The 26,516-nt window shown below is 44.3% G+C and overlaps 1 protein-coding gene across 1 annotated transcript; it reads right to left on the reverse strand.

Moving 5' to 3' along the window:
* Nucleotides 1–1,976: 1,976 nt before the first annotated feature.
* Nucleotides 1,977–25,303, reverse strand: SLC10A1 (solute carrier family 10 member 1). Its single transcript, XM_029236202.1, has 5 exons — nt 24,790–25,303; nt 14,122–14,332; nt 6,492–6,670; nt 4,771–4,967; nt 1,977–2,896 (listed from the first exon to the last, which is right to left on the reverse strand). Exons 1-5 carry the CDS (start codon nt 25,143–25,145, stop codon nt 2,790–2,792), a joined length of 1,050 nt encoding a protein of 349 aa, XP_029092035.1. The 5' UTR covers nt 25,146–25,303; the 3' UTR covers nt 1,977–2,789.
* Nucleotides 25,304–26,516: the final 1,213 nt, after the last annotated feature.

The raw sequence follows: 26,516 nt of genomic DNA on the forward strand, positions 1-26,516 counted from the left end.
GAGTGCTAGTCTACATAAATACTTGTAAGCATAACAGTGAATAACAAATAGTAGCCACTATTAAGTCCCTTGTCTGTATAGTCACTGAATCCTTAATTATTATATGTAGTATATATATAATTCCTGGTATTAGAACCCAGGAAGTCTAGTTCCAGAACCCCCAAACCACTCCACACTCATCTGACCTAACCTTTCAGGGATTTTGAGGAATGCAGAATTAGAAACTCTGGGAGGATTGGGCTTCTGCAAAGGTGGGGATTGGGTAGTGGGAATCTCCATATGTGGAGGCTAGGGTTAAAAGTTCTTGGCATGAAAGCTGCCCCGTGTTCAAGACTGCAGGACTCAGGCCATAAAATTGTGAAGCTGATCTTTTTAACGCAAACTCTTCCGGGGAGAGTTTGTGTGGTATACTTGTTTATTCACTTAGATGTGGGGTACTCGGCTTACTAAATGGGAACCTAGGTTTTTTTTCTTTACAGTGTATCTGAAATGGAAAGGCACAATTATTTTCCCCCTTGGGCTTTTTAGATATGGTAACTCAGGGTGATATGGTGTAGTTCGGCGTTTTACCAGTGACTTTTCACCTCTCTATCATTAAATAGGTAACATCAGTGGCTTACCACTTTAATAAACAAGGTAAAGCCCTTTCTTTGAACAAATGGCAGAGATGACTAAGTTATTTTGAACTGCTAAGTTGGCCTGAATTCCCAGATACAGGACATGAGAAGTAATGAGTGTGGGTATATAATCCTAAGCAAAGTTCTAGGACCAGGTTTTGCAGGGCGTAATGTAACTCGTTTTGTGTTGGGCTGTGCTGCGGGGAGTGTGGGATCTTAGTTCCTGGACCAGGGATCGAACCCGTGCCCCCTGCAGTGGAAGCACGGAGTCTTGAGCACTGGACCGCCAGGGAAGTTCTTGTAGCTCGTTTTTTATATACAGTTGGCCCTTGAACAGCACAGGTTTGATCTTCATGGGTCCACTTATATATAGACTTTTTTCAACAAATAACGCGTTGCTGTATTACATGATCCATGTTTGGTTGAATCAGTTGACGTGGAATCTTAGATACAGAGGGCTGACTAAAGTATACTCGAATTTTCAGCAACATGGAGGTTGGCTGTTCAGGGGTCAGCTTAGTCCTCTAAGGAAAGTTTGAGTGTAATATATCTCAAGTTCAGCCATTCCTTCCTCAAAAAGCTGAACTTAACACTTGTTTTGCCCCACCCAGTCTACTAGTAGATGATGTCAGCTAGATATGAGAGCAAACAGTTTGAACAGATATGTAAATGTGGGTAAAATATGTAAGGCTGATGGGTGGTAGATCTTCTCACAATTTTTTTTTTAAATTTGCATTTTTAAGACGTTGTTAGTGACCCAAATTATTGGTGTTCTGGTGCTGGGAGTACTGGTAGTTCTGGACATTTGCCAGACCTAAAATTTACTTGTCTTGGTTTCAATCGAACCTAATCACATTAAGTGGTATGAAAATTACAAGAAACTCTAGGCATGGTCAGCTGTTTGCAAGTGTTCTTATTAGTTTGTTAATCTTTCACTTTTTTTTTTCCTAGATTTATTTTATTTATTTATTTATGGCTGTGTTGGGTCTTCGTTGCTGTGTGCGGGCTTTCTTTAGTTGCGGCGAGCAGGGGCTACTCTTCATTGCGGTGCACAGGCTTCTCATTGCGGTGGCTTCTCTTGTTGCAGAGCATGGGCTCTAGGCACACGGGCTTCGGCAGTTGTGGCTTGCGGGCTGTAGAGCGCAGGCTCAGTAGTTGTGGCGCACGGGTTTAGGTGCTCCACGGCTTGTCGGTCTTCCTGGACCAGGGCTTGAACCCGTGTACCCTGCATTGGCAGGTGGATTCTTAACCACTGCGCCACCAGGGAAGCCCTTTCACCTGTACTTTTATGCCTATGAGCCAGATGGAAAATGTCTGAATTTCATTGGGGAAAATTTGAAACTTAAGGATTTTAGTTACTTTACTTTGACTTAGCAGCCGCTGATTTGGGCAATAGCGTACAGTACTCTGAATTTGGAGGGAGCATAATGGGAAAACTACTGATACCTAATGAAGGCGTGGGATAGATGATTAGTGAAACTCTTCTGTTGGTATTTGTACTTTCTTGGCTTTTCTTTTTTAAAGTTTTCGTTCTCTTCTGGAATTGTGTTCTTCAAAATGTTCTTTCATTTGATTATGGCTGAGGTTTTGAGTTTGTCTTATCCAAGTGTTTTTGCATTTTATTATGTCTGCTTTTGCGTACTTGGTGTCATGTTCTCAGGAGCTTTAATTCCAGTGACGTCAAAAGGGAAGGAATGGGATCTGAATATTTAAGGTTAGAAAGGACTTCTGAAGTTTGTTAATCCTACAGTACTCTGAGCTTGTATTTCCCTTTTGGGTCACAAAACTTGGAACAGAATTTGGGTATTTGATTTTAGGGTAAGAACCCATTTATTGACTAGTTCAGAAATTGCTTTTTTGTGCCTATCAGGCACTATTCTAGAGATGCAAGGGCAAAAGACAGTTTTGGTTCCTGCCTTTGTAGGGCTGTCATTGAATAAGTCTTTTATTTTTTAAACAAGTATCAAGTTGTAAGCTGGGAATAGGTGAGGCTTTTTGGGGGAGACTCCCACTTTGTCCTCCATGCAAGGCTTGATGATTCTGATAGTTTATGGTGGAAATGCTAGAGAAAGAGACCCCACTGGTGGTGGTTCATCTTTCTGCTCTCTGTATAGTTTGCCACGTTGGCTTTCTGAATTGCCTTCTGACTAGAATCCAGGTCACTGGGGAAGGCTAGGCTGTGCAAGGGGGGCACGCCTCCCCTCTGTGGGTGCCATTTCCCAGAGCTGTTGGAATGGTTTCTTCAGTTGTGTCAGCTTTGTAGATCATTTTTGTTTCATCTGTAAAGTTGAAGAGGGTCATAGGTTAGGAAGAACAAAAGAATAGTTAAAAAACTTGTTCTATCTGGGAGATAAAAGAATACCAACTTACTCCTAGGGTGTCCTGTGTTTTTGTTTTTTCCCCCATCTCTTTACCACCTCTTCTCCCGTGACAAACTGAGGAAAGATTTGCTTTCCCCTCAACATCCCTAATGGTAATACTAGTAACAAAAGGTCTAATAAAGAGCACTGACTCTTCATCACTCCATCTCTGACTTCTTAGTACACACGGTACAGATGGGGAGTTGAGTTTATGTACGCAAAGGTTGACTGTTGCCTTCTGGGAGCCAGTGGGGGCAGGGAGGAAAATGCATTAAGTGGGAAGTCTTCCAAGGGGTGTTTCCATACCCCATCATTGTGGTGTTGGGTCTACTCCTTTTTCTGCCTGCATGGCGGTGGCGAGCTATGATTATGGTCCCCCTTTCCTGTTCTCCCATCTCTCTAGAAGGGTACAAGGGTCAAAAGCACAGAAACTTGTGACAGATTCTTTAACTTGAGCATTGCTGCTTGGGCCCAGACAGTACAAGAGCTCCAAAGAGGTGAGTTATTTGCACTTAGTTTTGCCACAGAGGTCTTGCTAGGTACATTGGTTTTGAGAGCCATAGACTCAAAATATGGCCTCTTGAGCACATTTCAGGCCTTTCTGGGACTAAAACTGCAAATCTGGAAATCTTCTTTTGTTAAAGAAGGTGGAGTGTTCAATGGGTAACAAATATCTTGAGTTGCTCTCGAGAAGTATCAGATTAGATTCTTTTCCGTAACTCCACTGTAGTATTGAGCCAAAGCTTAGTAAAAATGGTTCTGAAGTATGGTTACTTATTTATTGGTTTCTTTTTGGCTATTTGATAACCAATACTACATCTTTTAAGTTAATTGTAAGTCTTCATTTGCTACTATAAGATGATAAATTCTACCAGGGTAAGTTGTATCTTTCTCATAGGGTGTAAATCAGTCTCCAGGGTCTAGAGGTCTCGAAGGCATCTTCAAGTTTGTGGGAAATGAGTCAGTTGAAGGATTTGAGTGGTTGAGATGAATATACTAATGTTTAGAGTTATAAAATACTGAAATATGTTACCAACTGAGATTTGAGTTTTCTGGTTTGAAAAAAAAACGGGGGGGTTTAAGGCCCACTAAGGGACTCGGTGGGCTTTCTGGAGGTTTCATTATATCTTGAAGAGAATGAAATACTCTAAGCCTCTTAGGTGCTGTTGGCTAGGAAGTTATTTAATCCAGTGGTAATTACATTAAGTTATATTAAATCTAGACTTGATAGTTGTTATCAATTTAATAAGCTTATACCTAAGTTTTGTTTACTGTGTAGCCAGAGTTGGAATCCTCACTTTTCGATTCTGGATTATTGGGCTGCATTGCTTTCATGTTTTCTCATATAGGAGTGCCAGTGGTGCTGGGGCTCTGACCTGGCTCCATGGCTTGAGAACCTACTCTTAACATGGAAACTTAGTGACTTCTTGTGAATAGGACTTTTCACACAACATCTCACAACTATGTAATGTCCAAGACAGTTCTGTCCTATTTCTATACCCTGAGTCCTACATGGTCTCCTGAGTCCTGCATGGTCTCCCCAGTTAAAGTAGCAAAAATCGCCTCTGTTCTATGAGGCAAACTCCACAGCTGATTCTCCCAGCAAAAATGAAGTGCCGTTATTATAGTTAGTCATGGCTCTTTGAAATCCCTTCCTGCCTATTGGTGCTGCCTGGTTCCTAATGACTTTATGGGTTACAGCCCTATCCAAAAGGTCCTTGCTAGAGATGGTTGCTGGCAGAATCATGTCCAAAATGGGAGCAGAGCTCAAAGGGGAACAATTCAGTACTTACGCTTGGAAGGCTTGATTTTCTCATAGCACCGAAAGATGGCAATGAGGAGAAGCCCTTCTCCAAGCTGGAAAATCATATAGAGGAGAGGAAAGAAGAAAAGTGGTCCAATGACTTCAGGGGGGAAGGTCACGTTGAGGATGGTGGAGCAGAGTTGAATATTTTGGCATCCAGTCTCCATGCTGACAGTGCGTCTGCACCTGTGTAGGTTAAAAAAACCACCCCGTGTGCCCTCAGAGAAGGGACGTGAGGGTGCAACTTCACTGGCTCATCTCCTTTCTCCCAAATACTCTAAGAGAAACTGACAGTCCAACACAGGAAGACGAAAATGAGCCACGTGTGGAGTGCACGGTTTTGAGAAAAGTCGAGTTGGCCCATCTCTTAAATCACCAATCCAGCCTTGTGGGAGATGGGGACTGTTAGGTTCCTGTTGGGGAGTTTTTATGAGGGAATTTTTGAGTCGCTTGGAAATCTACAATTTGTCACTTGTGGGATTATCAAAGTGAATTTTGGAGAAATGTCTGGCTGGAGGGATAAAAGGAAGATGGGAGCCAGAATCATTCATTGGCATATGTTGGGCTTACATATAGGACAGTTAGAATTTAAATGTAAAGTAGAAGATTGTCTAAATGTCTGGGAACCTTGCCCTGTGGTCCAGTTTCTGGCTTGGACATCTTTAACTCCAAAACACAATGATTAAATAAAAGCTTGGTTCCATTATCTGTCTTTGGAACACATTCTCGGTTTTGCTTTCCATTTTATGGATTAAAGAATGGAATGTTTGTTAACATTTAATACATTTTATTCACTGAAGTGCAATTAGTATATTAAAATAGTTCTTTGCTAAAAAAAGTCGCCAGCCCTGTCTCAGCACATTTACTATGAGGGAGACTACTGTGGGCCCTTGATGCTGTGGCCATTTATCACGACCTGTATCATTCTGTCTTCGTGAAAATTCATGAGTGGTCATTGGCAGCCTCTTGACTACTATATCACCATGTGTTGCATCCTACAGTAATTTGTTCTTTATTAAATTAGCCTGGTTTTTGAAATGGATAATTATTTTAAAATTGTATTTTAAAAACAGCTCTTCGGGGCGTTGTGGTGCGAGGCTGGAGTGCAACTGTTTAGACCCCTGCGTAAACATGTCTGCCATGTGGCTGAAAATAGGAAATCTTGAAATGGGGTACCACGCTGTATAGACAGGGTGCCTGATGTGTCCAAACCCGGCGCTCAAGCTGACTGTTCCCCTAAAGTAGCAGGTGTGTCTGTGAATTGGATTAGGCTCTAGCAGAGGCCTGCAACTACTTCAGCTCCGAGTGGCACTTAGCAGAGTTGCCACCCAAGGTGGTGTGTCAAGACTAAAACCTAGACAGAAAGGGAGGAGAGGTGGGAAAGGGATTGTCAGCGCTTGTCATGACATGGAGCCACCAGGGAGTTGGGCGGGAGGTGGAACCTAGGCTCTGGAGGGAGCACTTTGCCATGAACTGCTGCCCTTTGGATGATTCGATGCCTTTGGTCTTTGTGTTTTGTTTCTGGATCTGTGTTATTCATTCAGTACCTTCCCTCCCCAGTATTTCTCAGTCCAGAGTTCATTGTTCAGTTGAGACATTTGAATATATTGCTTGAAAAACGCCTTCCTGAGATCATGGATCTTACCTTTTTCTGAGAGACAAGGATGAGCATGAGACCCGTGGGACAGTGGGACCTAAAATAATACCTACCGTCTGTTGAGGCGGAACAGAGCAGAGAGAACGTAGCCTAGCAGGAAGCCGATGAAAGGCATCAGGGAGGAGGTGGCCAGCAAGTGTGGTGTCATGACAAACAAAATGCTCTTGCCCACGTTGAGGACAGAGAGCACTACGACAGCCACACTGCACAAAAGCAGGAGGATCATCCCTCCCTGTGAATAAGGACAAGGAGGAAATGCAATTAGAAGGATACTGGGCATGTGGAAGAGCAGAGAGGGCTGGGGAAACACTGGTGGGTATTGGAGGTGGAAAACACTTTAATAAATGTATTCGAAGTGGGAGGGAATGTGAAAGACCTTTATCTTTCATCTTTTTGGATTTCTTATCCGTAGCTAGGAAGCTTCCTGGAGGTCATAGATCTGATTAACACGTTAGGAAGACTCAGCCAAGCACAGCTTCTGATTGACATCTCTGTATGGCAGGTTTTCAGTGAAGTGCTATGGCTCTGAGGGATGAGACTATTCAGTCCTCTGGCAAAGTGAATATTGTAAATGAAAGTTCTCTTTCAAAGTCTCTGAAGCCCGTCTACATATCCCTACAATACTGCCATTGCTGTGGTCATTTTGGAGCTCAGTAGAAGTTATTCTTAGAACCTGTCATACTTGTCTTGAATACCTCCATTACGGGTAGGGACTTCAACCATCCATTTTACGATGAATTTAACTTCTGGAAATTGCCAAAGTCATTTGAACCAAAGCTGGTTAAAGCAGGTAATGAAGTCAGGTAATGTGGTTTTAGATCCTAAATGATATATAACTGTAAAGGGATGAGCCTACTTTCTTGAGTGACCTGCAGATTGGATGATAAGGAAGTTCCCAAAAGGAGTTTCAGAATGGCTCAGGCAATAATGGCATCATTAGAAGCAGTTCGGGTCCCTGTTGGTGGGAATGTGAATTGATACAGCTGCTGTGGAGAACGGTATGGAGGTTCATTAAAAAACGAAAAATAGAACTACCATACGACCCAGCAATCTCACTATTGGGCATATACCCTGAGAAAACCATAATTCAAAAGGACACATGTACCCCAGTGTTCATTGCAGCTCTATTTACAATAGCCAGGACATGGAAACAACCTAATGTCCAACGACAGATGAATGGATAAAGAACATGTGGCACATATATACAATGGAATATTACTCAGCCATAAAAAGGAGCGAAATTGGGTCATCTGTAGCGACGTAGATGGACCTGGAGTCTGTCATACAGAGTAAAGTAAGCCGGAAATAGGAAAATACCGTATAGTAACGCACGTATGTGGAATCTAGAAAAATGGTACAGATGAACCTATTTGCAGGGCAGGAATAGAGACGTAGACTAGAGAACGGACATGTGGACTTGGGGGGAAGGGGAGGGTGGGACGAATTGGGAGATTAGGATTGACATATATACACTACCATGTATAAGGCAGATAGCTAGCAGGAACAGGCTATAAAGCACAGGAAGCTCAGCTCGGTGCTCTGTGATGACCTAGATGGGCGGGATGGGGGGGGTGGGAGGGAGGTCCAAGAGGGAGGGGATACAGGTATACATATATAGCTGACTCATTTCATTGTACAGCAGAAACTAACACAACATTGCAAAGCAATTATACTCCAATTAAAAAAAAAAAAAAGTGCAGGTCCACCCTGCCTCAGGTAAGTGCTGTGAAAGCAACTGTCATCGGGAACAATGGTATGTTTTTATATGTTTTAAAATACATTATTTTATAGTTAACATCTTACCATTTAAAGTTTTCAATAGGCAGATTTATGAAATTAGAATGTTAAGATTTTTCAGCATGTAACAAGGATGCAAGCTTTCAAAGTGTGCTTACATGTCTGTGCATTTTAGAGGATGACACACTAAACTGAGGAAACATACACATACACCTAAGCCTCTGTCCCTCTCATCTTCTGAGTAAAAGGATATATAGCAAACTTTTCTTGAACTTACCGTGTTGTTTTGTAATGGTTATATGTTTTGGTTCCGTTTCCAGCTCATTCGCACATGTGGGGTTTTATATTTCCTACTACCATTTTTAAAAATTGTGGTAAAATACATATAACACAAAAGTTGCCATTTTAACCATTTTTGAGTGTATAATTCAGTGGCATTAATTACATTACAGTGTTGTCCTAGCGACATTTTAACATTTATTTATATTGCTCTGATTTCAGCTGTACAGTTCTGCATTTCTGTGTTTTTAAGCCATGTTGCAACTGATAATGATCATATGAAACATCACCTGTACTGATGGTGGTCCTGTCCCAGGAAAGGAAGGCATCTCACCAGTAACAACATGCTTCAGGTTTTATTGAAAGGCTGATGAGCTGCTTGGTTTGCCCTTGCATTTTGAGTTAATTTCTGCCTTTTGGGTTTGTCGTCTACCTAATGTCCAGTTTTTGCCCCTATCAAAAGAGTGTAATGGATAACATAGGGTGTACTGGGCTACAGGGATTGTGAATGAATCCAGAAGCCCTCTTTCTCTGTGTGAGTATCACTCTCATCCCCTCACTTTCGTACTCCCAGTCTTGGGGCCTTTGGAGTGGTGAGCACAGACAATGGTGTGACCCAGGTGTGAAAGCCATCCTCAAGACGTGTAAACTGGTGAGTCATGCAACCTCTCTTGAGTGAGGTTGACAGCACAGGACCTGGCATATTAGAACCACTGACTAAATTGTAGCTCCTATTACTACTCATAGGGAAAAGAGAGGAATTTGACATCCCAAAGTTTTTTGTCACTCTCAGTCCTGCTATTTGTGGCGATCTCGTGTCCATGACCTGTTGAGAAAAGAGGCCATAGGTGGGTGCTTCTTCATAGGTCACCATGTTTTCTACCACCTGCACTGTCCTGTCATCGCTGATTGAAGCTGTGATGAGTGTCCATTCATGGGTAGGCGACTCAGCTTGCCAGTGATCCAGGAGATAACCTGGCCCAACTCTTCTTGCATCGGTGACCTAGGCAGGTTGAAGAATGACCTAACTAGTGAGATCCTTCCTCTTGTTTAGGGAGTTTGAAGAGTTACAGAGACGGAAGCAAGAGCAGAGGCAAGTGTTAAAATTTTGACACAAAGGCCTGGGAGCAGCAGAAGCCACGAGTTGGCAGAAGCTGTGAGATTTAGGAGAGTCAGGTCAGTTCATCCGTAGCAGCAGGTATGGGAAAAGCATAGGTAGAGTGGTTGAGTCAGTGTCAGGGCGGGATCCTTATTGAAGAGTGATGGATGGCTTATGGTAAGAGTGGCTCTTAGACCATATGTCATGCTCAGGTTCACCAACTTTCTAACCACGTAGGCTTGAATAAACCCTTGCATGGGTAAGTTAAAGTATTACTTGAATTGCCTTTCCAAATGGGGCATCCCTGAAATTGTATCTTGGCGTGTTTAAATGTGACCTCCTTCTAGGGAATGTAACTGGTTGAGCAGAGTTTGAGCAGATAACCCTAACCTTCTGCCAGAGCCAGTTACCAGAAGTTGGATAATTTTGATTTGAAAGTCTCTAGGAGTGTTCGGTGTGCAAAGAGGCTGGGACAATTGTTTGCTCATTTTCCAGCTTGTAACTCACTACATTATGAAACGGGGAGATTAAGGATGAGCACAGTCCTCAAAGAAATGTAACACGAGGAAACTTCAGCGTTTGCATCTTGACCACTTGTTTTTCTCTGCATCCTCACAGGAGTGATTCCTGTTTGGGAGTAATTGATAAACGGAGCTGTTGCCCTTCTGCTTGTCTAACCTTGGAGGTTTGGCCAGCGGCAAAGTGTCCCAAGATACACCTGCACTTTATGTGATTCTTTGTTACTGACCTCTGTCTTTCCAGCCCAAGTATATCTCAGCCCTTTGAATGTTCTCCGGGGCCTTTTTTTTTTTTTTTGCGGTACGCGGGCCTCTCACCGCTGTGGCCTCTCCCGTTGCGGAGCACAGGCTCCGGACGCGCAGGCTCAGCGGCCATGGATCACGGGCCCAGCCGCTTCGCGGCATGTGGGATCCTCCCGGACCGGGGCACGAACCCGTGTCCCCTGCATCGGCAGGCGGACTCTCAAGCACTGCGCCACCAGGGAAGCCCCTCTGGGGTCATTTTGACTCCATTTTTTGCTGTGGAATTGAGTCATGGATGTGTAACACAAGAGGAACAGGAGTAGAATGAGAATAAGGCAGGAGACTGAACTTCATCTTGAAGGGCTTTATCACTTTAAGATCTGAGATTCTTTTTGCATCCTCAGAAGAACACTTTTTTTTTTTTAATTGAAGTGTAGTTGATTTACAATGTTGTGTTAATTTCTGCCATACAGCAAAGTGACTCAGTTATACATGTATATATTTCATATTCTTTTCCATTATGGTTTATCACGGGATATTGAATATAGTTCCGTGTGCTATACAGTAGGACCTTGTTGTCCATCTATTCTATATATAATAGTTTGCATCTGCTAACCCCTAACTTCCACTCCATCCCTTCCCTACCCCCTGCCCCCAGCAACCACAAGTCTTTTCTTTACATCTGTGAGTCTGTTTCATAGATAAGTTCATTTATGTCTTATTTTAGATATCACATATAAGTGATATCATATGGTATTTGTCTTTCTCTTTCTGACTTACTTCACTTAGTAGGATAATCTCTAGGTCCATCCATGTTGTGCAGATGTCATTTCATTCTTTTTTAAGGCTGAGTAGTATTCCATCGTATTTATGTACCACATATTTGTATTTGTCTTTCTCAGAAGAACACTTTATTCTGAGGTAAGCAGACATGTTCTCATATCAGTTGCACTTGGGTTTCTAGTCTTTGGTTTCACCTATAAAGTGGAGGGGGGCAGAGCTGCTTTAAGTGATATCAGGAGTCACTTCACATTTTTATGTTCTGTGATTTATTTGTCTTTATTCCTGTATCCCACAAACTATCTTGAGTAACTGAAATGATAGACACATGTTTCTGGTTTTTTGTTTGTTTTTGCTAATGTGTGGGAGAGCCGGGGCTTGCCCTTTACTCCTTTGTTTGTTCTCAGGTATCAGCTGTGCGTGTTGAGAATTCAGTGTCGGCGCACAGCCTTAGGATGTTGCTTCTTGCAGGTGGGTGGGGAGTGAGAATGGAGTGGGTATTTGTAATACAGTATGATACATGTTGTTGCAGTGGTGTTGGGTGACACGGGAGCAAGTAGCACAAGCATCCTGCCCAGGCTTGTGGCTTAAGGAAAACTTCCTAGAGGAGGTGCTAATTGTGTTGAGACTTGAAGGGTGAGTAGGAGTGAGTCCAGCGGGGCATGTGCAAAGAAGAGAGCTGACACTGGAGGGGTTGGCTGAGACCGAATCAAGAAAGGGCTGAGGAGCCACATGACTCCTGGGGGAGTTTAAAGAACCAGTGAAGGCCTTTAAGCAGTGGAGTGACATGATAGTTTCTTTCCAGACTCAGGTTAAAACTGGGTCAGGGAGCCAGGTTAGAAGGCTGGGTTGTCTAGTGAGAGAGGAGAGTGCCTGAATGAAGACAGTAGACACAGGGATGGAGAGACATGGGTTCAAGCAAAAGAAGGCAGAATTGACGATCCCTGATTTGTGTGAGTGGGGAGGGAGAGGATGTGGAGAATGACTGTCTGGTTTCCGGCTCAGGCAGTGGGGCACGTTGTATGCCATTCATTGAGATAATCACACAGTGGGAGGAGGGGAAGAGCAGGCTTAAGGAGGTGGTTTAAATTTAAGACATACTGAATTTTAAATGCCTGAGGCATATTCAGGTAGAAAGATTTGGCAGTTAATAAATGGATTCAGGAGTCAGGAGAGAGCTGAGAGCTGAAGATACTGTTCTGACAGTCATCAGCTTGTAGATGGCTGTTGAGATGGACCAGATCTCGTGGTGGGGAGGTCCTGGGCTTAGGGAAGAAAAACAAGAAAACCAGAAAGCTTGGGCTGAATGCAGAGAAGTAACTTTTACCAGAGGAACTCACAAGGGAGTCTGAAAAGCAGTGCCAAAGACGTGGTAGGAAAGCAGGTGCCCTGCCACTGAAGCTGAGGAAGAAGATTTTTGAGAAGGAGGCAGTGGTCAGCCATACCAACAGCTGCTAAAAGAAGAGTTGAGACATGTCCATTGGATTTGGTGAAGAAAGTGGAGCAGGTGGTCATCAAGATGCTGAGTGAATCGGAGGCCAAGGAGTAGAGACTGTTGAGGCCTGGCCACTGGAGAACTGTCCTGCGGGCCAGTGTGGTGAGAGTGGAAGGTGGGTGGGGGCAACGGGTGACTCCCAGGAGCACGGCTCGGAAGGGGAGGAAAGAGAGGTGTTGGCTGGAGAGGGAAGTAGAGTTCCGTGACTCTACTTAGTAAAAAAAAAAAGGAGAGATGTGAACCAGTATCAACGTTGGCTGTGAAGAACTAATATGGAGACGTTCTAGAAATGAGAGCGACGGGGAGGAGGCTATGGGGGTAGAGGACATGATCAATAAAAGGAGATTTCTGAGAAGTAAGGGTGGAGAGAACGGAAGATGCCATCCAGAGCAGAGTGGGGTGATGAGCCGTTTGGCAGGAGGAGGAATGACTTCACATCTTCAACAGGTGGGGAGGGGGACTGTGGCCATGGTATTAGGACTACACCGGGACAAGGGCAAAAACTACCCTTGAACAATGGGAGTGTGAAAATCAAAAGACCCTGGAAACCTGACCAAACCTCTTTGTTCCAGGCCCAAAGCTGCTGGAAGCCTTGGGCCTCCAAGTAGTATGCCCTGTAGCCCGGCCCAAAGGCATAGATCCAGGGGTGGGGACAACAACACGCCTTCAGGAGGCGAGTTTTTCCTGAGGACGGGGATGGAGCCTGGGATCCTGGGCTGAGCAGGGAGCCAGAGGAGAGACTGATGGGAACTGAGCTCCAAGGTCACAAGAGTTGGTAGAGGAACCACTCACTCTACAAGTCCGATTTTTCCATAGGCAGGGCAGTGGCGTGATGCCCTCATAGCACACTCCTACACCTGCTGGGGCCATCTCACTCCACTTTTCTCCCATCACACTCCTAAAGTGATACAAGTGTGCCTACCACCTCTCCCCCTGGCCTCCTCCCCTCTGGCTTCTCATCCAGTCAGCCATGTTTGCCCGTGGTCTCCCTTGGAACTCCTCTATTCAGGCATCTCCCTAGGCTTACCCAAATCCAACCCTTTCTTCATGGTCTGGCTGAAACCGTGCCCCCTCCTTCCATCCTCTAGGGAAGCCTTTCTTGACCGCCTGGCCCTCACTAACCTCACCTCCTTACATTCTGCCAGTACCTGATTGTACATTGTGTTGGATCTTGTTTCTCATCTATTACTGACTTTCTGCAAACAAACTTCGAGGACAGTGGCTCCTCAGAGAGTGTAGCATAAAACTTAGCAGCTACTAGGTACATGATAAAAGTTTAATTTTATTATTAAAATAATGATTATACCTTATAGTTGTGTGTGGTGTTTTACTGTTTTTCTCCTAACTTCAAAAATATTCTCATGTACATTACAATCCCATGAAGTAGGTTGTACCAATAGCAGCAGACTTCTTTTGTTTTTTTTAAACACGGAAGGAAACTGACACAGAAAAAGCCCAAATGACTTGCCTCAAGCCATTCACTGCCATGATGGTGGTGTTCTCGCTCCCTGCCCAGGCCCCCAGGTTCTTACCTTGGTGACATAAGGTACGTATTGTGGCCGTTTGGATTTGAGGATGATGCCTATGGTGCAAGGAATGAGAATCAGGATCAGTGATATCATGATGTTGCCATAGGGCACCTTGTCCTTCAGGGTCCCATCATAGATGCCCCTGGAGTAAATGTACAGGAGGAGGGGCATCATGCCCAGGGCAAAGAAGGTAGAGCAGGTGGTCATCACGATGCTGGGTGGGAGACATAGGAAGAGTGCAGAGAGAGAGAGAGCCCGTTAATATAGGCACAACCTCATTTTATTGCGTTTTGCAGCTGTGTTTTTTTTTTTTTTTTTTTTTACAAAGTAAGGGTTTGTGGCAACCCTGCATCAAGCAAGTCTATCGGTGCTATTTTTCCAACAGTATTTGCTCACTTCATGTCTCTGTCACATTTTAGTAAGTCTCGCAATATTTCAAACTTTTTCGTTATATTATGGTGATTTTTGATGTTACTATTGTAATTGTTTTGGGGCACTGCGAATCACGCCCATGTAGGACGGTAAACTTAAAGGATATAAATGTTGTATGTGTTCTGACTGCTCCACCAACTGGCTGTTCCCCCTTCTCTCTCTCTCCTGGGGCCTCCCTATTCCCTGAGACACAACAACATTGAAATTAGACCAGTTACTAACCCTACAATGGTCTCTAAGTGTTCAAGTGAAAGGGAGAGTCACATGTCTCTCATGTTTTTAAATCAAAAGCTAGAAATGACTACACTTAGTGAGGAAGGCCTGTGGAAAGCCCAGATAGACTGAAAGCTAGGCCTCTTTCCCCAAACATTTAGCCAAGTTGTAAATGCAAAGGAAAAGTTCTTGGAGGAAATTAAAAGTGCTACCCCAGTGAACACTCAAATGATAAGAAAGCAAAAAAGCCTTAGTCCTGATATGGAGAAAGTTTGAGTGGTCTGGAGAGAAGATCAAACCAGCCACAACATACACTTAAGCCAAAGACTAATCCAGAGCAAGGCTCGAGCTCTCTTCAATTCTAGGAAGGCTGAGAGAGGTGAGGAGCCTGCAGAATAAAAGTTTGAAGCTAGCAGAGGTTGGGTCATGAGGTTTAAGGAAAGACATCATCTCCACAACATGAAAGTGCAAGGTGAAGCATCAAGTGCTGATGTAGAAGCTGCAAGTTATCCAGAAGATCTAGCTAAGATCATCAGTGAAGGTGGCTCCACTAAACAACAGATTTTCAGTGTAGACGAAACAGTGTTCTACTGGAAGAAGATGCCATCTAGGACTTTCATAGCAAGAGAGGAGAAGTCAAAGCTTCAAAGGACAGGCTGATTGTCTTGTTAGGGGCTAATGCAACTGGTGACTTTAAGTTGAAGCCAGTGCTTATTCCAAAAATCCTAGGGCCCTTAAGAATTATGCTAAATCTACTCTGTGCTCTATAAATGGAGCAACAAATCCTGGATGACAGCACATCGTTTACAACTTGGTTTACTGAATACTTCAAGTTCACTGTTGAGACCTACTGCTCAGAAAAAAGATTCCTTTCAAAATGTTACTGCTTATTGACAATGCACCTGGTCACTCAAGATGTACAAAGAGATTCATGTTGTTTCATGCCTGCTAATACAAAATCCATTCTGCAGCCCATGGATCAAGGAGTAATTTTGGCTTTCAAGTCTTTCCATTTAAGAAATACATTTTGTAAGGCTATAGCTGCCATAGATGGATCTGTGCAAAGTTAGTTGAAAACCTTCTGGAAAGGATTCACTATTCTAGATGCAATTAAGAACGTTTGTGATTCGTGGAAAGAAGTCAGAATATCAACATTAACAGGAGTTTAAAAGAAGTTGATTTCAACTCTCAGGGATGACTTTGAGCAGTTCAGTGGAGGAAGTAACTGAAGATGTGGCGAAAATAGCGAGAGAGCTAGAAGTGGCGCCTGAAGATGGGACTGAATTGCTGCCATCTCCTGATAAAACTTGAATGGATGAGGAGTGCTTCTTACAGATGAGCAAAGAAAGTGGTTTCTTGAGAAGGAATCTACTCCTGGTGAAGATGCTGTGAAGATTGTGGAAATGACAACAAAGCATTTAGAATATTACATAAACTTAGTTGATAAAGTGGTGGCAGGGTTTGAAAGGATTGACTTCAATTTTGAAAGAAGTCCTGTTCTGGGTAAAATGCTATCAAATGGCAAAATCATTCATGAAAGGAAGATTCAGTCTTGTCTTATTTTCAGAAATGGCCACGGCCACCCCAGCCTTCAGCATCCACGACCCTGATCAGTCAGCAGCCATCAGCATGGAGGCAAAACCCTCTACCAGTAAAAATTACAACTTGCTGAAGGCTCAGATGACGGTTAGCATCTTCTAGCAATAGAGTATTTTTAAATTAAGGTATGTAAATTTTTTTAGACACAATGCTGTTGCACACTCAGTAGACCACAGTATAGTTTAAACATAACTTTTATATGCCCTGGGAAACCAAAAAATCCACGTGACTCACTTTATTGTGATATTCTGCTTTATTGCAGTGGTCTGGAATTGAACCTGCAGTATCTCCAAGGTATGGCTGTACAGACTACTTTGTGGAGTGCCTGCTTTGTGCCAGGCATTGTGCTAAGAACCTTGCATACATTGCTTTATTTCCTTTTCCCAGTAGCTTAGGAGGTAAGCATACTATCTCTGTTTTGCTATTGAGGAAGCTGGGGACTTGAAGAGTTGTGACTTGCCCAGGATCACACAGGTAGGAAGGCTGAGGCAGGATTTGAACCCAGGTCTGTCCAACTGCTTCAGTCCCTGTGTGCTTCACTGTGGAAGGAGCCATTCTGATCTCCTCTGTAGTAGAACTCTTTTTGCTCTCTATACTTGACATAGCACAGCCCATTTTGAAGAAAGCTGTGTGAGCCCATCACTCTGGCTATAGCCCATTGGAACATAGAATAACACCTGACCTACTAAGTTGCTAAGTGCCTGCCTTAGAGCCTAGGGGATGGCTGGACATAGTGATTCTGTCTAACTAAGATAACAAGGATTAAGTACATCAAGAGCATTTTCTCACTTGGGGAGTTTGAATGTGTACACAGTGATAGAGCACTTGGTTTTGGAGAGGCATGGGAGGCATGTTCAGGCAAAACCCAAAAAACATGCAAAGAAAAAGCAGTAAACAGAGGCCATGATTAGGAGGACTGTAAACAATAGCAGCAAAGCAGTAAAAACAGAATAATGGAGGGACCACAATGGTGGAGCTGTAGAGAAGGCAGCAATAGTTACCCATTGTTGAGTAAGTGACAAGATAATCTGGTCATCAGACCTGTTTTTTATCTTGAATAATATTCTAGTCCCCAACACCAATATTCTCATGTTCTTTACTTTCTGGTTTATCCTTAACATTATTTAAGAGAAATTGAGTGTGAGTCTCAGATCCTGAAAAAGAGTATACCCTCCCAACTCTAATCTGTATCCTAACTGTCCTAAATGTCCTATTACCATCTCCATTTGGAATCTCATACATGTTAATCCCAGGACCCTGTGTAGGAAGAGGCCCTCCAGAAAGACCAACCGAGAGAAGAAGCCGCTAGGGAACCTTCTTGGGTTTGTAGACATTCACCTTACAATATATGCTCTGGCTTCCATTCTAGTGGGAAGGTTGGGGACGAGGGCTTGACAAGACTGCAGGAAAACCACACTAAGTGTGTGTCCCTCCTCCCTATAGCCCTATTCACTATCTACACCTCTTCATTGTTTCCATAGAGGTCAAATATGGCTTAAATGAATATCAACTACATCCTAGTCCAAAGGGTCTGGAGTATAGCCATCAAGAACACAGAGTTATCATATGTCCCAGTGACTCTACTCCTAGGTATATACCCACGAGAATTGACAGCATATGTTTACACAAATACTTGTATACAAACGTTCATAGCAGCATTATTTATAATAGCTAAAAAATGGAAAACAAAATATCAACGGATAAGCAAAATATGGTGTATTCATGTAATTCAATATTCTTCAGCCATAAAAAGCGATGAAGTACTGCTATATACTATCACAAAGATGAACCTTGAAAACATTATGGTAAGTGAAAGAATCAGAAACATAAAAGGCTAGATATTATATGATTCCATTTACCTGAAATCTATAGGGACAGAAAGTAGATTAGTGGTTGCCAGGGGCTGGAGTGAGAGAGGAATGGGAGTGACTGACTGCTAATTGGTATAGGGTTTCATTTGGGGATGATTAAAATGTTCTGGAATTAGATACTGGTGGTAGTTGTACAACCTTGTGAATATACTATAAACTACTGACATATACTTTAAAAAGGTGAATTTTATGGTATATAAATTATATCTCAAAAATAATTTTAAAAATCTAGGGAGCAGCTAAATTAATTCTTAGAGGAAAATGTATAGCCTGAAATGTTTATATAGGAAAAGAAAGATTAAAAATTAATGAGCTAAGCATTTCACTCAAGAATTGAAAAGAAAAACAAAGTAAACCTAATGAAAGCAGGACAAAGAAAATATTAAAGACGAGAGAGTAAACTTTAAAAATTATATAAATTAACTGAGAATCAATTAAACCAAGAGCAAGTTCTTTGCAAAGTCTAATAAAATAGACACTGCTGGCGAGACTAACCAAGAAAAAGGAAAGAGGGCACAAATTGATGTTATGAATGCAAAAGGAAACATAATTTCAGATACAATAAAGATTTTAAAGAGTCACAGAAGAAATCAAGGACAGTCTTATACTTTCATTTTTCTATTCAGATTGAATGGACAATTTCCTGGGAAATATAATCTACAAAAACTAACTCAAAATGAAGCTGAAAACCTGAATCAACTTAGAATCACCAAAGACATTTAATCAGTAGTTTGAAACCTGTCATCCAACCCCCACACGATGTACATATGGTTTTACAGTAGAGTTCTACTAAACATTCAAAGTACAGATAGCCTCAGTATTATATAGAGAGCAAAAAAAGTGGAAACATGTCCCAAATTATTATATATGAATAATAAAATTTTACAACCAAAGGTAGAAAATCACATTATGAGAAAGGAAAATTAGGGTCCAGTCTCACTTATGAACACAGAAGCAAAAGTCATAAATAAAATGTTACCAAATGAATCTAGCCATGCCTTTAAAAAATAATGCAATGAACAAAATGGGTTTATCCCAGCAATATAAAAATGGTTTAACATTAGACAGTCTACTGATATATATCACTGTATTATCAGATTAAAGAAAAAATGGTATCATAGATGCAGAAAAGTGCCATTCAACAAAATTCAATGTTCATGCATGATAAAAATTAGCACGCTAGCAACAGAATGGAAATTCCTTAACCTGAAAAGGGTTATCTGTCAAAAATCTACAGGAAATAGTAAACCTAATGGTGAAAAATTAGAGGAATAAAGCAAGGATACCTGTTCCCATCACATCACCTATTGTAAATTATACTATATAGGTCTTTGCTAGCACAGCAAAACAAGAAGTAGAAAAAACATATGGATGGGAAAGGAAGAAACTAAACTTGCATTATATGCCAATGATAGGACTGTCCACAGAGGAAATCCAAGTGAATTTCCATTACAACTAGTAAATAAGAGAATCCATGAAATTTTGATTACATTAGCAATAAAAAAATCAAGTTCTGATATACCAGAAAAATAACTAGCAAATGAATTTTTAAAAAAGATACCATTTATAATATTCATAAAAATGATAAAATATTTAGAAATAAATATAAAAGAGATATGCAAGATCTTTATGAAAGAAGTTATAAAACTCCATAGGTATAAAATAATGATTAGTAAAAGAAAATCTGTACCATTTTCATTTTCATGGATGGGAAGATTCAGTATTATAAAGATAGCCTCTAAATTTATCCATAAATTTAAAGCAAATTTAACCAAAATTCCAGAAATGGTTTTTGTAGATGTGAGACTTAATCCCAAAATTCAAGTGAAAGAGTAAAGGGCCAAGAATAGCTAATGTAATTTTCAAGAACAACAAGGTAGGGCAACTTTCAGATATCAAGATTTATTAAAAGGCTGTAATTAAGAAAGTGTGATATTGGCTCAAGGATAGAGACATAGAACAATAGAACAGAAGGGAGATCCCAGACACAAACTTATGCTTATTTGTGAATTTGGTCAACGAGAGAGATGGAATTAAAAGTTGATGGAGAAAAATTCACTCAGTGGTCCTGGGAATTTTCTCTATTCATATGGAAAAGATAAAATTAGATCACAGCATACATAATAATAAATTCTAGGTTGATCAAAGATCTCCATGTGAAAAGCAAAACTGTAAAACTTTTCGAACATAGGTGAATATCTTTATGACCTTCAAGGCAGTAAAGGATTTCTTAAAGAAACCCCCAAAACATAAACTGCCAAGGAAAAATATTCGTATAGTTGGTTAAGTTAAAATAAGCATTCTGTTTTATAAGACATCATTATCAAAATGTAAGGATAACCCCAAAACTGTGAGTAGACTGTTGCAACATGTAAAAACAACAAATAACTGTAAATTAATGAGAAGAAAACACCATAGTCCCATAGAAAAATAGGCAAACGGCATTGTTTTCAGAAGAGGACACCCAAATGGCCAACAGTATTTGAAAAGTTGCTAGACCTCCCGTGAAATTAAATTTAAAACCACCGTGACTCATTTCACTCTCACCAGATGACAAAATTTAGAAGTCTGACAATTTCGAATACAGATGAAGACATGGAACAACAGTCTTCATACACTGCCCTGGGAAGTGTGAAGTGGAATAACTACTTTGGAGACTTGTTAGCTGCAGATGTGCGAACCTCAAGACCCAACACTCCTGCGTTCATTATGTGTTCTCTCACATGTGAGCACAGGGGGAGCATGCATAGGACTTGCTCATGCAACAAAACATGAAATCCATGTAAATGTCTGACAACAGGAGAATGGATAAATGCAAGCAAACTATACTGCAGTTCAAATGCATGAAGTAGCTCTTTTATTTATATACCTATTATCTCAAAAAAGCAAGCTGTCAAATGATATGGGCAGTATGATACCATTGATATAAAATTTAAAACCATGTAAATGCAACAGTGTATCTTGTTGATGGATATATACCTATGTAGTAATAGTGTAAAAGGGTCTGTGGAAGTGCTGAAAGGCAAATCCTGGGAGGTGCTCCCTTCAAGGTGAGTAGAGGGGAATGAGATTGGGAAGGGCACACAGGGGGCTACAGTGCTAGCTATTGATTTCTTCTTAGGAGAAAAGCCACACAAAACTTGTGTGCTTGTTCTGATGTCCTTGAACAGAGGAGTCATGCTTACTTTGGCTTGGCATGTCGGGAGCTTTGGAATTTGCTCTGAGTCTTGGTGAGCCTCATGCACTGAGGTGTGTGGGAGCTATGCTCCCAGACCCCCGAACCTCCTCCGCATGTGTGAGTGCTGGGCACTGGTCCTAACTTTCTGGTATCTGTGACTGTCATGATCCTGTTACCCTGAAGGATAGGGATGGGAGGCAACTTCCTGACTCTAGCTCTGAGATTGGAATCTGTTCCATAGTAACATTGTGGACCTGGATGCTTCTCAGGGGTCCAGGGACCAGGGAGAAAGGAGCACATTTGGTTTTTTCTTTACCTTTCCTGCTTAAGTTCTTGGAGCACTGCATACAGCCTGCTTTGGGGCATCGGTACACCCTGCTTGAGGAACAGTTTTTGAACTGTCAATAGAGGCACTGGAGGTGGAAGCTGAGAGAGTTGTGAGGGGACCCATTAGAGACTCTGTGGTGAAGTGGGAAACTTCTGGGAACCAGGGTAGCTTCTGTCTCTTCCTGCTTAGTCTCCCTCTGTCATGGTGGGGAGAGCTGTGGGAATCCTTGGGTTATCCCCTCAGCCATTGGCTCTGGTCTCAGCTGTGAGCTGGCTGGAGGGGAGAGGGGGAGCAGGTGAACTGGAGGCAGAGGTGGCCATCAAAGGGGCCCAGTTCCTTCTGGCACTCTCTCCTCTGTCCCTGATGAGGGCACTTTCTCTTTCTCTTGTGGGACACCTGCCTTTTTTGGAGCATGTCTAGCAGCATCCTTGAGGAAGGAGCTGCTGGGCCTGGCTGCCTTGAGAGGTCCACCTTGCGGCCCAGCCTCCTTGAATGTGCCCGACGCCCTGTGACGGCCGCTCCCCGAGGCTTACTCCAGCTGTGAGGCAGAATGACTGGGAAGAGAGAGCCCAGGAATGGCTCCAGACACAACTGGCCCACAGATTCTCGGGAAGCCTCTGGAAAGTTTCTGGACTTCCGCTTCCTCATGTGTAAAGTGGAATAGGCGTCCTAACATTCCTTTCTGCTCTAGATGGGACATCGCGTGGTGTTGTACACAGATCTCAAACCCATAGCTTCTGTGTAACATCTGGGCCTCTGTCATGTCCTGTTTGGCTTGCACAGTGTTTTAAAAACTTGGAGCGAGTTACCAATAATTAAAAATTTGGAGATTTCACATAAAAAGGGGGACTCCATCTTCTCCTGAAAAGCAGGGAGCTGTGCAGGCACTGAATCCCCGTTCCCACAACACCCATGGCAGAGATGCATGGCATCTGCCCCGTGTAGGGCGGCCTGTGTCTCCGAGGCTGGCGGTCACCCTCCAGCCACTCAGTTCCTTTATGTACACACCCGACCCTGAAGATAGCACAGGCTTTGGAGCCTTCAGACCTTGGACAAATGTATTAACCTCTCTAAGTCTCAGTTTCCTCATCTCTAGAATGGGGCTCTTTACAGCACCTCCTCATGGGAAGCTGTAAGAGGATCCCATGTAAAGTGCTTGGCCCGGTGCCTGGCTGTCTTTTATTATCAGCACCATTCTCATTATTATAATACATGTAACAAGTTGTCCCAGATGAAGAACTCAATTTGGAATTCGAGGTCTGGCGGCACGTGATGGTGGAGGATGAGATTCACGCTCCTCCAGTGGGGTCAGAAGCCTGGTTTAACGTGCGGGGGAGGTTTGTCTGCGGGTAGGGGCGTTATGCTAGAAGGTGGCCGTCCCAGCAGAGCATTGTCTCTTGAGGGTCTAGGTGGAAGTGACAGTTCCCAGGTGCCCAGACCAGGAGGCCTAGCAGGAGAGCATGAGTCACTGGAGGCTCTGCCGGAGGAGGCCTAGAGCCTCAGAAACGCAGGTGTTTCAGAAGAGACCTCATTGGCATCCACTGGCTCAAAAGGCTGGGACATCTGGTCACTCACACTTAGAGGCTCCCCCATGATATTTTACGCTGTCCCACCCAGCGCTGCCGCTTCTACAGAGCCACGAAGCCCTGAGTACCCCTTTCCTGACCTGCAACCCTTCTACAACAGAATTAAGGTGTAGTCCAGGTTTCTCTGTCCAAGACACAGAGGCTGCAACGGGCCTTGTCCACAGGCTAGATCAAGACCAGGAGCTTGTTTTGCAGCAGGAAGGACTTGGATTAGATAGAGGGAAGAATTTCCTCACAGTGAGGTGGTCGAACATGGATATGTTCCCATGGGAGACTGTACAAGCCAAGCTCTCTCTCCATCGACCACCTCAGTAAGGGTCAAATCATATGGGTAGAGAGTCCAGAGCTTCTCAGATGGCAGGTCCAGGGAACCCCCAATGATCACTATCATTTTTTCATCTAATAATCAACCCCAGCATCGCTTGGCATCTCCAGGAGGAGGCTTCCGTACCTGGCTAGTTTCCTTAGTAAATTTCAGCCAGGGACAGGATACTGACAGGCACAAGCAGATGGACTGTCTGAATTTACTGCCCTGCCCGGCATGGAAGAGTGGATCGAACCAGAAGAGACCGGCTTGAGACGGAGGCTTAGATAAAAGCAAGAGCTTTTATGCTGGTGAGTTTTCTTTAGCCAGCAGGGGCTGCTGTTGCAGCTGGAGCAGGCCTGACGCGGCCTCACCCTGGGAGGCATTCCAGACCAGAGTCCCACCTGTTTGGAAGGACGGGTGTTCAACTAGCCCCTGCAGGAGGGAGCCCTCGCTGATTTCTGCTGTGATGAGCTGGGTGGGGTTGCTGCTGTTTCCCTCCTACCACTTTGGCCGAGGCGAGGCCCATCATGACTTGGGACCCCGACCTGGTCCTGGGAAACTCTAGGATCTACCTGGCTGTGTCTTTGCATCGAAGTGTTCCTGCGTCTGATGGGCGGATGGGGGAAGTTCAGAGAAGACAGCCCAGACAGCTGGGGGGAATCTTTGGAAGTTCCTTCTTGCTCTGCAGGAATTGGAGGTGCTCTTTGGTTCCGAGCCACCTTGATCTCCCTGGAGATCTTTGAAACTAACCTGCGCTCCCTTTCATATCTCTGGCCTCAAAGCAGACAACTTGCCCCGCCTGGCAGACAGGTAAAAGTTCTCCAGAGGTCCCTTTGCTTTAAGTCAGTGCAGTACTCCTTCAAGACAATCCTTGTGCCCCATTCGAGACAACTCTGGGAGTAAGGGGGCTCTCCAGGGTGCCCCTGGACCAGCTGGGCCCCTTTGGCTTGGTGCTTAAACCCAGATGTACCCCAGATCCTGTCCCCAGCCCAGCATGAGCTCTTGACAATCAATGCCTGCCACCCCCTGCCCTAGCACCCACCCAGCCCCCACTCACTCATGCTTCTGGCTTTAGCCCCCCTCTTCGCCTTGATTGTGATCTCCCATGCAGCCGCTGTCCCCAGATTGCTCCTTCTTCCCCCCCCCCCCCGTCCTACCTGAGGTTCATGTCCCCTTTCATGGCCAGAGTGAAGACGTTGGAGAGGGTCCCCCCCGGCGAGCAGCCGCAGATCAGGATGGCCAGTGCCTCGACGTTGTTCAGCTGGAAGACCTTGCCCAGTGCAAAGGCAGTGAGGGGCATGATGCCATACTGTGCCACCAGGGCGATGGCCAGCCCCTTAGGCTTCCAGAAGTGCACCTTGATCTTGCTGAACTCCATGGTGCAGCCCAGCGAGAGCATGATGGTTAACAGTATGATCACCAGGATGACGCTCAGCGCCCAGTCGGTGGGCCGCTTGCCGAAGTTGTGCGGCAGGGAGAAGTTGAACTGGGCAGACTCATTGAGGGCCTCCATCCTCCTGGACAGCAGCGGTGGAGAAAAGGCTGAAAACCCAGCACGCCCCTTGCTCGCCTGCTGACTCCCTGCCCTGCCCAGTCCTTGCTGAGTGCCTTCCTCAATCACCTCCCAGGGCAGGGAGCTTCAGGACAAAACGTAGATCTGAGCAAATAGAAGGATTATGCAACTGGCTGTGCTTTCTCTGGCTTTGGCCCCAAAGGAGAGAAAGCCCAGAGCCTTATCTGCAGGGCTGTTCCGGCCTCTCCTGAGCTCTTCAGCCTCTGCTGTCTTCCTGGGTGTCACTCACACCCCTCCCTCACCTCTTGGCTGCTTCTGGGACAAGAGGGCTTATATCCACCCCCCCATCCCCCGCCCCCTGCTGAGCACGCCCACAGGCATTCTGTTTCTTGGAACCAATCCAGGTCCAGCCCCTCTCGTTCTCTGCTCAGCCCCTGAGGCCTCAGTTTCTTATTCAGGGGAAGGTGTCTCCCCATGCCCAGGCGGTCACGCGCATCTTCCCCCAAACCCCAGGGAGTGACAAGAGTTGAGTTTTACCTTTCCTTCCTGGAAAGGGGGGTGTGGGACAGGGTAGGGGCAGGTGAGTTGCTGGCTTCCAGGAGAAGTTGTGTCCATGACCCTTGTCCTGGAAAAGGAGAGGTGCCTGTGTCCTTCTCACTTGTGCTGGGAAAACTTGGTCCTATCCCCAAACCTGACGGCACGGCTCCCGGGGGAGGAACATGCTCCCACACACACCTAACTCCAGGGAAGAGCCTGCTGCGCTGGCTGAGGGGCTCTCGGGAAGACTGGGGGCACGTTCCCCAAAGGGCAGCTCTGAAGGAGCCCTGGCTGGGGAGATTTATTTCTGCCCAGGCTCTTTGGCCAGCAGCCCGAGGAGGCCCATTGCTTGGGAAACTTGCCGAGAAGGAAGCAGGAACGCACAGCCTTTTCTTTCCGATGTCCTGACTGCTCTACCTTGGCTCTGCGCCTGTCCGGGAGCCAGGCTCTGGCTGAGCGGGTGACAGTGGACAGAGGCAGGCACGCCTGGTGTGTGTGGCGTCCCGGGCCTCCCTCCTCCCACCCCAGCCTAGGGATAAGCACCTTCAGAGGAAGGACAGGGAACAGCCTTCAGAAGAATTGCGTCTAGGCGGGGCTGGAACCCAAGAGGCCTGAGTGGGGTCTCATAGTTTCGTATTTGCTAGAACATGAGATTAGGCTTTTTGTGTGGGACTACAGAGGACAGGATGAGGACCAGGGTGCGAACCACTCTGTGGGGGTGGGGAGTGGCTTGGTATGAGGAAGCACCCAAAAATAAAAGCTCTCCAACAATGGCCCCAGGGCCTTTAGAATCCTGCATAGATAAGGGCTGGGATAGGATCCATGCATTGGGCA

The sequence above is a fragment of the Monodon monoceros genome, unplaced genomic scaffold (assembly GCF_005190385.1).
Source record: "Monodon monoceros isolate NGI ecotype Baffin Bay Population unplaced genomic scaffold, NGI_Narwhal_1 Super_Scaffold_21, whole genome shotgun sequence".
NCBI lineage: Eukaryota > Metazoa > Chordata > Mammalia > Artiodactyla > Monodontidae > Monodon > Monodon monoceros.